Source organism: Brassica oleracea, chromosome C6 (assembly GCF_000695525.1).
Source record: "Brassica oleracea var. oleracea cultivar TO1000 chromosome C6, BOL, whole genome shotgun sequence".
NCBI lineage: Eukaryota > Viridiplantae > Streptophyta > Magnoliopsida > Brassicales > Brassicaceae > Brassica > Brassica oleracea.
The window spans coordinates 15699998-15715590 of NC_027753.1; the positions used below are offsets into that span (position 1 = coordinate 15699998).

The following is a 15593-nucleotide window of genomic DNA, read 5'->3' on the forward strand; positions in this document are numbered from 1 at the left end:
GTGTGGATAGTTTTGGAAATATGTTTAGGGTAGAATACATTTAATATTTTTTTGGAATATTTCCTTATTTATATATTAAAGAAAAAGTCGAAGGTATGGTTCCGTAATTTTCTCCAAAAACAAAGGTTAGAATCCCTTCTGAACTTTTGTTTTAATAGAATAGACTAGATTTTAAAAGAAAATAACTTTTGGGAAAAAAGATTAGAAACCCTAGCCATTAAGAGAGACACATAGTTTATTTATAGATTAAAGCGGATGGCTAAAAGTTTCTATAGCTCTGACATCGGCTTGTTTGATTTATTTTGCTTCTTTTATTTGATTTGTTTTATCCGAGACACTTGGTTTGTTTGATTGCCAATTTATTTTAAATCTGATAAAAATTTTTATTGTTTTTGTATATTTTTTTCAGTTAATTTGATAAAACAAAATCTTCGGTTCAATTGAACCATTTAAAAAAGACAATTGACAGATCTACTGTGGATGGTGGCGACGGGTCTTAACGGCTTCAATCGTTTATGGTTCTTCATTTGATGGTGATGTTGTTCAAAGTGGCAATCGTTCTCAATTCAGTCTGAAACGTAATGTTTTTGGATTAATAAAAAGATTATCTCCTTTGAGATTTAAGTATTCTAGGAACAAATATGAAGTTTTTATATGAAAAATCTTTAGTCATATAGATATGTGTTATCATTTTCTATTTTTGTTTTGCTAGTTCTCATTGTTTAGAACTATTTGCCTAAAAAACTTACTAATACAATCCAGTGTCAAAACAGTACTAGATTTTATTCTGCGTTTAAAAAAGCGTGATTAATATTTGGTGGAAAATTTATTTTATGCAATGAAAGTTACAAACTTTCATAGTTTATATATTTTAAACTTTTAAAATGATTTATTTTAAATTTACTTAAGATTTATTTTTGTTATTTTAAGTGGGACTAAATTTCTGAAGATTGCAGATAATTTTGAGCCAAGTTATGATTTTGTTTATTTAACCTCGTTTGTTTAACCTATTTCACCCTTGTTTTATTTTAATGGTCTAGCTTTAGATATAATATTTTATCTTCTTAACATGTTTTCTATTGATAAAAATTGTGTTAGTGTTTTTAAACTTTTTATATAAATTGTTAAAACAATATAATTAAAATTTCAAATTAAGTTTAGATATGATATCAGTTTTGTTTTAAAATCTAGAAATTAGTGACCATTTCTATGTAGGATCAACTCCTAATTAAATTTGTTACGTTTTTGTTAAGTTTTGATAATCATGTATTCCAAATGTGTAATCTAATTAGGTAAGTTCAAATATTTGGAGAAGCCAAGTCTTAAATATATTAGTAACCCTATTTTTATTAATAAAATTTGTATATTCAAATTTTCTATTGTTTCCCAGAATCAGTAAACGGATAATGAAATTTATCATAAATAATGGCCTTATGAATCAACATTTTTAATAAATAATACATGTTTAGGAAAATAGAATAATATCTAAATTATTGGTGTAAATCCGTTTATAAATCTGTATTCTAAACTGATATAAGATACTATACTTTACAATATATATCTTTGAAATTTATAAAAGTTTCAAATTAAGTTTTGCTATGATATCAGTTTGGTTAGAAAATCCTAAAAAATATTTTATTTTTTATGTATATTGGAATTAATTTATCATATGAATTGGTAGTACAATGTAAAATGATGAGTTGGTAGTTAAAAATTAAGCTGTTGATGTTGTGCATCACAATGAGTTGGTATTTTGTAGAATTCGGTTAATGTTATTGTTTGTAGAATAATAATCCGGCTGTAAAACCTTATATGTTAGGGCTTAGGGTTTGATTTTTAACATTAACTCGCTTTGCAAGCGCATAATGATTTATGATGAAAAAATTCACTAATAACTTTACAAATATTTTATAAATTTGTAAGAATTTTGAGTATTTAAAATATTTTTACATTTAAATCAGTGCTTTTAAATTTGACTCGAACCCACTGTAAAACCAGTTAATTCGGTGATCCGATAATTTGATTTAGATTTTTAAAACATCCATATTTAAAAAATCACTGAAACCCCAGACTAACCGATTGAACCGATAGATGACCGTATGTAATCCAATTTAATTTAAATTTTATTATAGTTTCATAATTTGTCACCATTCAATGAAATTTTAAACTTCATTGTTTGCAATTTTATGAAATTAAGTCGTTTCTACAAAATTTGGTAAAGAAAATAATCGATATAAAATATTTAAGAACTATAAATATGTCTTCATCATATTACTCCTTTTATATAGCTTAATTAATTTTATTATATTTTTTTGTTTAATTTATCTTGTTAATAATTTTTTGTGTAATTTAGATAACATATATTTTGAACATTTTTCATAATGAATTTTGTTATTATATTTATTGTAATATGTAAAACGTTTATATATATATATAAGTTTCATGTAATAGCTATTATTGAATTATTATGTTACTTAAATACATGATATAACCATTATTAGGAAATATAAATAAAAATAAGGGTTTCTGCAAATATGACTCAAAACTTGAAGTCAAACACAAAACTAATCCATGTTTTTTTTGGAACTTTGACTTGCCTCTTTCATCCATAAAGTTCAGATTATTCAAGAAAATGCCATCACTTTTTTTTTCTCTGTTTTTTTTTTCCGAAAATGCATATTTTACTCTATTACCTTCATCTTCCTCTAGTATTCACAATATTGTCATTGCCATCAATACACCAACAACCATGAACAACCAATTTGAAGCTCTTAATGCACCTAAAAATCGATTTACACTCTTTCTTTCTCAATTCTTAAGAACTAAAAACAACATATCTTTCGCTTTTTCTCCATATTCATCCAAAAAAACCCAATATTTTGATAGAGCCATTGAAGCTTACGATTCTTGGTGGGTCACTTTTGTTTGAGATTCTGGGTGCTTGGAGAAGACTTATATGTGCTAAACAAGTTATCTCACTGGTTGAAACTATGAAATTGAGATTTTTTTCAGATCTGTTCGTCCAGACGACTTACAAGTAAGTCTTCTGGCTGTAGACAACTTACCTGAAAGTCATCTTCTGGCTGTAGACAACTTACCTAGAAGTCGTCTGGTCAATGCAGAGGTTAGTTTTGCAATTGACTTTTAATTTATTTTTTCTAGACAACTTACAGGTTAGTCATCCACCATTGTTTGATAATAAAAAAAATCGAGACGACTTACATGTAAGTCATCTAGGGAAAACGGGTTAGTTTTTCATTTGACCAGAATGTGTCAGAAATTTATCTTTTCCTGGACGACTTACAAGTTAATCGTCCAGTAGAAAATTAAAAATTTAATATTTTTTTTTCTAGACGACTTACATGGGAGTCGTCCGTCCGACGACTTACATGTAAGTCGTCCAGGATTTTATTCCGAGATTCTGGTCAAACCTTTCTTATCTTGGACGACTTACAGGTTATTCGTCTAGGAAAAAAAATTCAAGACGACTAACGTGTAAGTCCTGTAGAAAAAAAAATTGTTTAATAATTCAGTTGCAAAACTAACCTGAGACGACTTACAAGTTAGACGTCTAGAAAAAACAAAATATTAATTTTTTAATTTTCTACTGGACGACTAACTTGTAAGTCGTCCAAGAAAAGTCAAATTTCTGATACATTCCTGTCAAATACAAAGCTAATTCGTTTTCCCTAGACGACTTACATGGACGACTAACATGTAAGTCGTCTCGATTTTTTTTTAACAAACAAAGGTGGACGACTAACCTGTAAGTCGTCTAGGTTAAAAATCAATTGCAAAACTAACCTAAATGGACGACCTCCGTACAAGTCGTCTGCATTAATGTTTAATAAACTTTCATTTTCTCTAAACCTATAAAGGTTTTTAATATTGTTTTTGTTAATTCATGTATATTAGTCAATATTAGGGCTACTGAATGAAATTTATAACTTAATTGGTGATATTTATGAGGTTACCAACATTCACGTTAATTAAAGTTTCTAACTGATCCGAGAAGACTTCCGTGGAAGTCTTCTACACTAGTTTTTGAATAACTTGTATATTTAAGTGTGATAAGTAATTTCAAGATATGTAAAACTCATATTTTCAAAATACGTTTCTCCCTTAGTTTTACTAAATTTGACTAAGTTTTTCAACACAAACTTGTAAAAAATGTGATATGCTTTGACTAGTTACTATTGTTTGTTTTCATCTCTTAAGTATTATTGTTATAGACACCAATGATGATTATTGTTATGAGTTGGAAGAAGGGTTAAAATGCTTCTTAAAATTTTGTATCAATATGAGGCTACCAACATTCTTGTTTATTAAGATGAGAAGAAGACCATTGGAGTTTATTATTGCATATGAGAGATTCAAAGATAAAAAAAAAAACTATTGAAGTATATTATTTCATTGATTTGTAAATGTGTAAACACATTGTTAGCACATATATTACATCTTGGGAAACATTATTACTGATTTTTTTAAAAAAAAATCACAACTAAAAGAGCAGACATGCAAATAAAAAAACAGACCACAAACAAAACTATTATAGATCATTCCTCTACAAAGACAAGCTTGGACACCACTTGATATGGAAGAAGACTTACTAGAAGTCGCCTGGAAGACTTCCCGGAAGTCGTCTAGCGCATTATATTTTAGACGACTAACAGGTAAGTCGTCCCAGAAGTCTTCCAGATCTGAAAAACCTGCAAATCAAATCCAGATCTGAAAAATCTGCATATAAAAAAACGTTCAAAAGGCTTAAAAACAGCGAAAATGAGTAGAAGATTAAATAAATCTACCTTTATAGAACACACAAAAATACATATCTAAAATTAATAGATCTATCTTTAAATGAGTGAAAGATGAGAACCATCTGATTAAAAACCTGGAAATAAAAGATAGATTAGTGAGAAAAGACATGAGACAAAACTGAAAAAATTCATATAAAGTTTGGTGTTTCCAAGTCAAAGAGATTAGAGTGGGTTTGGAGAGTTTTAGTTTGGGAAAAAAGTAAGAACTTTATACAACAAAAAGTTACCAAATGAAGAAAAATCAGACATAAAAACTTACCAAAACGCTCAGATCTGTTATGAAAGGGAGATACATGGGAGAAGACTCCATCAGATCTGATAAAAACGCTCAGATCTGTTAGCGCATTATATTTTAGACGACTAACAGGTAAGTCGTCCCAGACGTCTTCCAGATCTGAAAAACCTGCATATCCAAATCCAGATCTGAAAAACCTGTATATCCAAAAACGTTAAAATGGCTTAAAAACAGAGAAAATGAGTGGAATATTAAATAAATCTACTTTTATAGAACACACAAAAATACATATCTAAAATTGATAGATCTACCTTAAATGAATGGAAGATGAGAACCATGTGATAAAAAACCTGCAAAAACAAGATGAATTAGTGAGAAAGACATGAGACAAAAACAAGAAATTGATATAAAGCTTAGTGTTTATAAGTTCAAAGAGATTAGAGAGAGGTTGAAGAGTTCTAGAATGATGAACATTACATTTTTGTTGCAGCCATTTGAGAGTAGGAGAGAGAATGTGTAAATTTGTCTGTATATAGGGAGACAAAAAATCCAATTAGGTTAAATATTTTTGATTCAGACGACTTCCTAGACGACTTACTTGTATGTCACCCAGAAGACTTTAATATTTTTAGCAGGAAACTAAAATAGAAGACTTTCTAGACGACTTACAAGTAAGTCATCTTGTTTTAATTATTTAAGCGGGAAAATAATTTTTTTAAAAAATTTAGACTAGAATATTTGGACGACTTATTTAAATTATTCACCAGACGACTTACAACTTAGTCGTCTAGACCCTAAACATAGCCCCTAAACTTAATTAACTAATTAAACACTTCATAAAATCAAATTAAACTTGAAAACTGTTTACTATACACAAAAATAAACAATTATAGGTAAAAATTTAATTTTTAAAAAAACATTCAATCTTTCCAAAATCTAACCCTAAGAATACATACAATACTACAACATATGTTGTCAAACCATAAAACCAAAGAATATCATGATTAACTACTTTCACTCATCTATGCTGAAAACTATTCAATTTTATTATATCTTAATTTATATTACTTAAAACTGTTTATAATTAGATGATTTTAATTTTTCATTTGTCAAAATATTTTTTAAAAAATTTATAAATTATTTTAAAGATCAACTACACCAGACAACTTACTTGTAGGTCGACTAGACGACTTCCAGCATCTCAGACGACTCAGAAGATTTACTGGGGATATATTCGTAAAAATGACTTATGTTTTTTTGTTTGGTAGAACTAAGGCAATGTCTAAGAGGAGAGTAGTACATTCACCATCAAATAGGTGGCCACCAAGGGTGGAAGCTGAGGAAAAAACTAGTGAGAAAGTTGTGGAAGAAGAGAAGAAAGAGATAGAGGCTGAGAAAGTTGTTGAGGAACAGTCTATGGAAGTTGTTGAGGGACAGACTAGGGAAGTTGTTGAGGAATATACTGCGGAAGAAAAGCAAAGGTGGGTTATGGTCGTTTACAAGGCGTGTGAGGAGAGGACGGATGAGACCAATGAGGAGAGGACGGATGGGACCAAGGAAGCAACGAGGCCTGGGATCAGGCATAGATGCAAAGAGAAGACAATGATGTATGGCAAACTGAGACCTAAGAGGAGGGGCAGACCAGGCAAGAGTGTTGCTGATGCCGCACCCAAGAGGAGGGGCAGACCAAGGAGGTGTGTTGCTGATGTTGCACCAAAGAAGAGTGATTGCACACCACATGCATCTAAGGGAAGGGGGAAGAGGAAGTCTGAACCATCACAGTGGTTGCAAACTCCTTTCACGGAGGGGAAGAAGCCTAAAACAAAGGCTTAGGCTTATGAGAAGGCTTATGTATTTTGGATGTTAGGTATTTTGGATGTTTAAAACTTGGTTGGAGAATGCTTTGTGTTTGGATGTTTGAAACTTGGTAGAAGGAATGCTTTTGGATGTTTAAAACTTGGTAGAAGTATTGCTTTTGAATGTTGGTATGTTGCAAAAACAGGTTTGGAAAATTAAATTTACAGTTGTTACTCTGCCCAAAAATGAGTTAGTTGTATAAGTGGATTTACTGGGTTTACTGCATCCAAAAAGCACTATAAAAAATATAGCAAAAATGGTAAATACATGTAAAACGCCAAAATATATATAATATTAAAAAAAGTTTGTTAAAAAAATGGTTTTCACGTGTAAAACGTGCAGCCACCTTATAGAGATTTAGTATTATATTTAACACTTAGTAATACATGGTAATCTTCAAGGTAGTAGTAATACTACTATACACATAGTAATACTTTTGCAATTTTTACGTTTATCTAGTTAAACCATCACAAAATGGAAGGCTTTGTAGTAAAACCGATGATTTTACACTGTAAATATCGTTAAAGAAGATATTTACATAAACAATTTACCAGAAATACGTATTTTGTTTGATTCTTCTTACTATACTCGAACCATTCACACACTAACATAGAAAGTTAAGGAAGTTTTTTGAGAAACCGATAAGGTTTTCTTAAACTATTGAAAACAATCATCAAAAATAGTTTAAATCTACTTAGTTATCATATACATAGTCTACGCATTGAAAATAATCATCAAAAATAGTCTAAATTTACATCATAAACAATTTGCCTGTAATATATATAATGGTTTCAAATAACACATAATAGTACTAGTAAATCGTAGTAGTCCAAATAACACATAATAATACCAGTAAATCCTAGTAGTCTAAATAACACATAATAATACCAGTAGTCTTAGTACTCCGAATAACACACACAAATTTCAACAATCAAACACCTGAATCCGAACCACTTCCACAATCAAAATACGCTGCAAGACCTTCTCCTCTGGCTCTGCCTGTGCCTCTGGCTCTCCCTCTGCCACTCTCTCTACCACTCCCTCTAGAACTCCCTCTGCCACTCCCTTTGCCTCTTTTTCCTCTTCCACGAGATTCTCCTACTGATGGAAACCTTGTTTGTTGTGGTTTTCCTTTCTTGACTTCAAAATTTGGAAGAAGTATTTTCATTGCGCTAACTTCTTCTGGTATAACCCAATCAGACATATGAGGAACAAGATATATTGTCCTGTGATAAGCCAATGCCCATTGCTCTACCAAATAGTACTTAGAACAATACTCAGATAGATGGAGTTTATTTCCTGCTTTATCAGTAATGAATGTGGCAGCCGCTACTGCATGCACACATGGGTATTTATCTTTATCAAATTGCTCACAGCTACAAGTGTAGCTAGCCATATCGACGGTACAATTTTTCCCGTCAGCACCATGCACATTGTACTCAAGATGGAAGCTGTTTAACTCGTTAACCGTGAGAAACCCTGCATCAACACATGTTTTAGACATTTCCACTTCCACAATAGGTACTTCAGCTGCCATCTTCCTATACTTGTTAAACCATTCAGCCATTTTTCCAATGATTACATCAAACATTGGCAGTAAGGTATACATTCTCGTTTCCTTAATAACACCATTAAAAGATTCTACTGAATTGGTGGTGTCGACATTGTACCTATCTCCTCTAAAATAATATTTCTTCTCTTCAACACTTTTGTCAAGATACACCGCTGCACTAGGATACTTCCTGCGAAAAGCATGATAAAGGTACTTGAACTCAGCCACTGTATAAGCGTGGGCGCATTCTCTAAACTTGAACGCACAAGTATCTTTGTTGTTATGGACGTGGCTTTTAACATTCTGAGACAAATGCCATATACAATACCCATGTTCGGCCTTAGGTAACACTAGACGTACTGCCTTGATCAAGATTTTGTTTCTATCTGAAAGAAACACCAATCCCGGGACATCAGGTAGCGCTAATTTCAACTGTTCCATAAACCATGTCCAGCTTTCATCATTCCCACTGTCTGCTACACCAAACGCAATTGGGTAGTGGTGATGATTAGGATCCTGAGCAGTCGCAACAAGGAGAAATCCAGCATAAACATTCTTGAGGTGTGTTCCATCCACAATGAGGACTTTCCTCATCGCACGGAACCCTTCTATGCTAGCTCCCAAGGAAAAAAACATGTACTTGAATTTGTTGGCTTCATCCACTACCACACTAGTTCTTGTGCCAATATTCATCTCCTTTAGCATGTGCAGATAACAGTTCAATAAAGTAAAACTCTCTTATGGACTTCCTCGCACTTCATTAGCAACTTCTCTTTTTCCTCTCCATGCCGTTGTGTATGATACTTGCACACCAACCTGGCGATGAACCAAATCGATCAGAACTTTTGGAACTGGTGTGTCAAATGTACCAGGATAATCTCGAGCCAAAACAGATGCAACGATTTGTGGTGTGCCTCTCCTTCTATTCCACAATGTTCTTGTAGTAACAACAGAACATGTATGCTGCTTGATGTAACTTCTAACCGTCCAAAGATCTGAATTCTATAACTTTGCAACTCGCACAAACCACTTACAGCCTTCTTTGGCTCCTCAGCATTTAATCACAAATCTCTTAGTATCCGTCTTAATTATATCAAACTCAAAACATTTTTGATGTGCGGCCGTCTGAATATGAACTTTTGCTGCCTCCTTGCTTCTAAATTCTTGAAATAAAACCAAATCAATACCATCATCCCGTGGCTGATACACACCATCATGCATCTCAGTGCCTTCGTGAAGAGTTAGCACACCACCATCAGTTGCATCATTCTTAGTACGATCTTTATCACCAGTCTCAGTATCAGTTGCCTCTCTATCAGTAGTCTCTCTATCAGTGGCTTCTCTATCATGCAGTGTTCTTGTAGTAACAACAAAACATGTATGCTGGTTGATGAAACTTCTAACTGTCCAAAGCTCTGAATTCTTTAACTTTGCAATTCGCACAAACCATTTGCAGTCTTCTTCTTTGGCTCCGTTGCATTTAACCACAAATCTTATAGTATCCGACTTAATTATATCAAACTCAAAACATTTCTGATATGAAGCTGTCTGAATAAGAACTTTTGCTGCCTCCTTGGTTCTAAATTCTTGACCTAAGACTAAATCCATACCATCATCTCGTGGCTGATACACACCATCATGTATCTCAATGTCTTCGTCAAAAGTGAGCACACCACCAACACCTTCATTATCAGTTCCATCATTCTCAGTACCATCTTCATTACCAGCTTCAATATCAGTAGCCTCTCTATCAGTAGCCTCTCTATCAGATAGACCGACATAGACATCAGTTTCATCATCCTTTTCTGAAAGTTGCATTTCTTCATTGCTGATCTCCACATGTAGAACATTTCTACACATCTCGTGATTTACTTGCAGTAGATAACAAAAAACGTCTTCATCATTCAAGATATATGATGGCTTGTATGAATACAATACCATTGGAAAGTAACTAATCTTCACTTCCATCTTAGATTCATCTACCTTTATCTTTCTGCAAATACGCTCAACCAAACCAGAGTAAGTGACCTCCTCCACTGATTTCTTCAACACAGTCGTGTAAATTTGATCTTCTCCTTCACCATCTCCTGAGATCCATTTTATTTGAGCCCCATCCTTCATATAATATCTTCCATAATCAAAACATATAATTGTGCAATGCGGATTCTGCATCCTGAAATAAAATGGAAATATCATTATTAAGAAGCTTAAAATTAATTCTGACACCGTACTATCTTATCTTACTAATACTAATTTATTTCAGTATTATACATAATAATACCAGTAATACTAGTCGAACTTGTAAACATAGTAATCCTAGTAATACTAGTAAAACCGTTTTGTCTTAGTAATCTTAGTTATCTTAGTAGTACCCATAAACTATTCTTGAACTAACTAATCAGCTTTTTAGGACGATATTGTTAGGATGTTAAATTACCCATGATGTATAATTCATTTTAATGAAATTACACACAGAAAATCATCAATACAGACATAAAATATACCCAAAATCCATAGACCTAGTTTTCAAAATCGTTTTTAATCTCACAAATTTTCATCGGATCTTCTTGTTTTTACAATAGCCGAGATATACAATTGATATTTCAGCAAAAATTTCATCAAAAACGGACATAAAATATACCTGAAATCCATAACAATAATTTTAAAAATCGTTTTAATCTCTCAAATTTTCATCAAATCTTACTTTTTAACGTTACCCATCATATACACGATATTTAAATGTAATATCACAAAACAAATCATCGAAAACGAACCTGAATTGCCTGTTTTTTTAGCTTTAAAAATCGCTTATGGAGGATGAGAGGAAGAGAGATTGTACGATGAAGAAGGAGACATGTAGGTCAGGAAAAATCTGATTGGTTAAGGTTGTTTTGTGGGCCATGTAGGTGGTTGAATTATGGTTGATTTATTTAATTGGAGAAATAAATGAAATGCTAGTTTGGGAGAGGATAAAATAGTGGCGAGAATAGGGAGGAGATTAGGCCTGGGCATAAAATCCAGAACCCGAAATCCGAACCGAACCCGAACCGAAAAACTCGACCCGTTATCCGACCCGAAACGTAAAAATATCCGAACGGGTCTTGTAGGGTGGTACAAAAAATATCTGAACCCTAAGTGTTATTAACCGAACCCGAACGGGTAACCCGGAAAATCCGAAATTAATAGTCAATATAAATATTTTGAAATATATATAAGTATTCCAATTATTAAATTTAATATTTGTGGTAATATTATATATAATAATAAATACTAAAATTCTAATAAATGTTTTAAGTACACAATTAGTTATAAATATGTATTTTATAATTGGCTCATTGAAATAAAAAGTATATTCTCTATAAGGCAATACATATTGTTTACAAATGATGTTTGTTTTCATGCTTGATTTAACATTTTATTGTTATTTTATCAATTTTATATGTGATAGATTAATTTTTATTTAATTTAGATGTTTTTCTTTATGTTTTGCTTCAAAAAATTTGTTTTTTACTTTGGTTATATCCGAACCGAACCGATATAACCCGAATCCGTACGATATATGATTACTTTATGGGTTTTATGATGCAATACAATTTTGAACCGAACCCGAAGTGTTATTATCCAAACCCGACCCGTACTAATAAAATTTAGTATGAGACCTAGAAGCGTAAACCCGAAAATTCGAAAATCCGAAAAACCCGATCCGAATGCCAACGGGTATCCGAACGTCCAGGCCTAGAGGAGATAGTGGGAATATTTTTGTGCATCCACCGTAGAAAACCCACAACAGATCTTCAAAGACCATAGCCGGTAACCAAGCCGTCAAAGCCTCTAAGAGAACATCCTAACAGATCCAAAAAAAACCGAAGTTTACAGAGCCTAAGGCCAAACGAAAGAGACAGATCTACTCTAAAAGACCCCGCTGACCCCAACTTCAGCACCAGAACCATAAGAATGCCTCACCAAACCGTGGAAGGGGAGAGAGAGATGAAATGAAACCGGCTCCCCAGTTTCCAAACTCAGATTTGGATCCCATATCGAAGCTTTCACCACCGTCCTTAGCCGAAGAACCCCTAATCGACCACTCACCACCGTCTCGCCGCAACTCCATAGAACAAACCCTCCAGATCTGAACCGCAGTGGCGGGCAGGCCACATAGAGATTTTCTCTTTGCCAATGTTCATGGAACAAACATTTTTACAATTTTGATTAGATCAAATCATTAAAATATATTTTATATATCTTTTGTTATTATTTTCAAAAAAAAATTATCCAAAAAAAAATTTTAAAATTTAATAAAATATCTCACTCCGTGATCCAGTAATCTATTGATTCTATTTTTGTATTTTGAAATTTTGACGACCACAAAGGAAACAAAGTTAATAGTATATATTCTCTGTATGTATAAAGACAGAGGTTGCCAGACGTAGAATAATAAAAATATTTTTTTTCTTACGTCAATAATTAATAACAAAATAACTTATTGATTTGTAAACCAAATGAGACCTTCTCTCCTCTGAAGCATCTCTATATAAAATACTAAAACCTACCACAGCTTTCCAAATTGTTAAATCAGTCGAGAGTCCAAGAAAGAAGAAACCACCAAATTTGCAATGGAGAATCTGTTGGGTCTTCTAAGAATTCATGTAAAGAGAGGAGTGAATCTCGCCATTAGAGATATCTCAAGCAGTGATCCTTACGTCGTCGTTCACTCTGGAAAGCAGGTAAAGGAAAATATCTTGGTCTCTTAATTTCAGTTTTTGCATGTTTGACTAAATATGTTGTTGTGTTTAAAAAAAAAAGACTAAATCTTTTGATGCATCTGCTCGAGTCTGGTGTGTTTGTTAAACTGTTGGTTGGTAATAAATAAAAAATAATATGATCTGTATAGTGAAAACTCAATTGGGTCTTTTGATGTGGTTTATTTATTCTTGATGGTATAGATCTCCAACATAATTTCACGAAGAACTGAGATTTAAGGTGTTAATGGGATTTGAAGGCAGACTTAGAGGCTGTACATGTGTACATGTCATAGTTATGCATAAACTAATGTGAAGTCTTTGGTCTTGATTTCTAGTATATGTTTGAAGAGTGGTTATGGTGTCTTATGTCTTAAACTAATCTAAATGAGTGGTTAGACTTTTGCATATCTTTCTTCTCTGCTAGGGTAGTGGTTGAGAAGACGTGATTTTTTTTCCTCTGCGGAAAGAAGACTTATGATTATGTTCTTATTTGTGGGTCCTTGTACAACTAATCTATCGAATTTATGTAACTGGCATATTGGTACTTTTTTACTCTAAGCCACCAACTTTCTTCCTTCTGTCAACAAAAATACTCCATTTCCACCACAAAATAATTGAAATTATGACTTTGGATATTTATTCTGTACATATTCATAATAAGAATCAAAAACTATCAAATGCTTTTTTGTAAGGAAAATAAGAAAAGCATACTAGAATTCTTGATTCTTTTACGTAACTGAATTGTATCCTCATCTTGTAGTTTGTGATGTTTTTTCTTTTTTTCTTTTGTTTATTTGATACAGAAGCTGAAGACCCACGTGATCAAACAGAGTGTAAACCCCGAATGGAACGACGACTTGACTCTTTCTGTGACTGATCCAAATCAACCCATTAAACTCGTAAGTGATCCTTACGTTTTCGTTTAGTTAGTTTCACCCGAGAAATGAAGCATTCTTTGTCATGACGCAGACAGTTTATGACAAGGACTTGTTCTCGGCGGATGATAAGATGGGAGAAGCAGAGTTCAGCATTGCTACATATCTTGAAGCCGTTAAATACCGCCCTAAGGTCGAAGGAGGACTTCCCAATGGAACTATTATAATGAAGATACAGCCGACCAGACAGAACTGTTTGTCTGAAGAGAGCCATATTGTGTGGAACCAAGGGAAGCTTGTTCAGAACATGTTCCTTAGGCTCCAGCACGTGGAATGCGGAGAGGTAGAGATACAGCTTGAGTGGATCGATGTCCCCGGTTCAAAGGGTATTTAAGTCACCAATTTATTGATCCAATCCTTAGTCGCTTGTGCATACATGGTTTAGAACTTAGACCTGCGGTGGGGTTTCCAACTGGTCAGTGAAAGAATCTCGAACTGGTTATGTAATAATCTCTTCTTTTTTTTATTTGAGTCCCAAAAAAGTGCATGTCCATGAGGAATAACTAATTGTAGCATTTGGTTTCAAAGACAGTTGTTTCTCATATAGCTTAAACATGATCACATTAAATTCAAAGGCTACTCTTGTTAGAGCAATATTCCAAGCGATATCAATGAAAGTACATAAGTTTTAGCCACACAAGCACCTACTTGTGAGGTTGCACCCACAGAAGGTACTAGCTTTTAGTAAGATTCCCAACCTCCCAAATAGCCACTGTTCATTGAGGGAAGATCTATCCTAAATTTATCTCGTCTCGGAAAGTCAATGATACATACTACATAAAACCGTCCTAATGAGAGCTGTGGTTGTGGATGAAATGGATATGGCCGGAGTAGCAGTGTGATAACGGGTTTGCGTTATTGGAGCTATTGGAGTCTGCTCCTGAAACAGAGTCCTTCAAGATGCATGCAGACATGACCGCTTCTGCTCAGAGTCTCTTACGAGAAAAGCCAGTCAACCCAACTCAAAAGGTCAAAGAGCGAGATGCAATGGACTACAGTTGGTGGTGGCCGTGAACATATCAGCTAGTGATCTATAGCGAGCTAATCCTTTTCTCTCTTTTCCTTATGTTGTCTCTTTAAAACTAGCTTAAGCGTGTGTGCTTAATCAAAATTTTCTCCTGTAAAATACTCACAAACTGAATGACAAAATGTAATAGTTACTTTGCATTTTAATTGAATGCCGAAAAACATGCAACATCGTGTAAGTGTTAAGCTAGATGAGCTTCCAACGTAAATCCCTTCCAATATCCGATGTGGGACATTTATCCCTAATACGCCCCCTCGAGATGATGGTTCTTTGAGCGTCAATCTCGAAATGTTCGGACAAGGATCGATGGACCGACTTTGGGCTGGATCGATAATGGATCGGATTGGATTGCATGGATCGGGCTCTGATACCATGTTCAGCTAGATGAGCTTCCAACCTAAAACCAATTGGTGATAAGTGGAGTGACT

At 33.4% G+C, this 15593-nt stretch overlaps 1 protein-coding gene across 1 annotated transcript; it reads left to right on the plus strand.

Moving 5' to 3' along the window:
• Positions 1-12878: 12878 nt before the first annotated feature.
• On the plus strand, positions 12879-14680 carry LOC106297099 (protein C2-DOMAIN ABA-RELATED 1-like). The gene is made up of 3 exons (XM_013733382.1): positions 12879-13185; positions 14007-14102; positions 14173-14680. Exons 1-3 carry the CDS (start codon positions 13075-13077, stop codon positions 14470-14472), a joined length of 507 nt encoding a protein of 168 aa, XP_013588836.1. The 5' UTR covers positions 12879-13074; the 3' UTR covers positions 14473-14680.
• The last annotated feature ends 913 nt before the right edge of the window (positions 14681-15593 follow it).

Coding starts and splice junctions, on each gene's coding strand:
- LOC106297099 (XM_013733382.1), top strand. CDS start 13,075: ATGGAGAATCTGTTGGGTCTTCTAAGAATTCATGTAAAGAGAGGAGTG. Junction 13,186..14,006: donor TCGTTCACTCTGGAAAGCAG/GTAAAGGAAAAT, acceptor TATTTGATACAG/AAGCTGAAGACCCACGTGAT. Junction 14,103..14,172: donor CAAATCAACCCATTAAACTC/GTAAGTGATCCT, acceptor GTCATGACGCAG/ACAGTTTATGACAAGGACTT.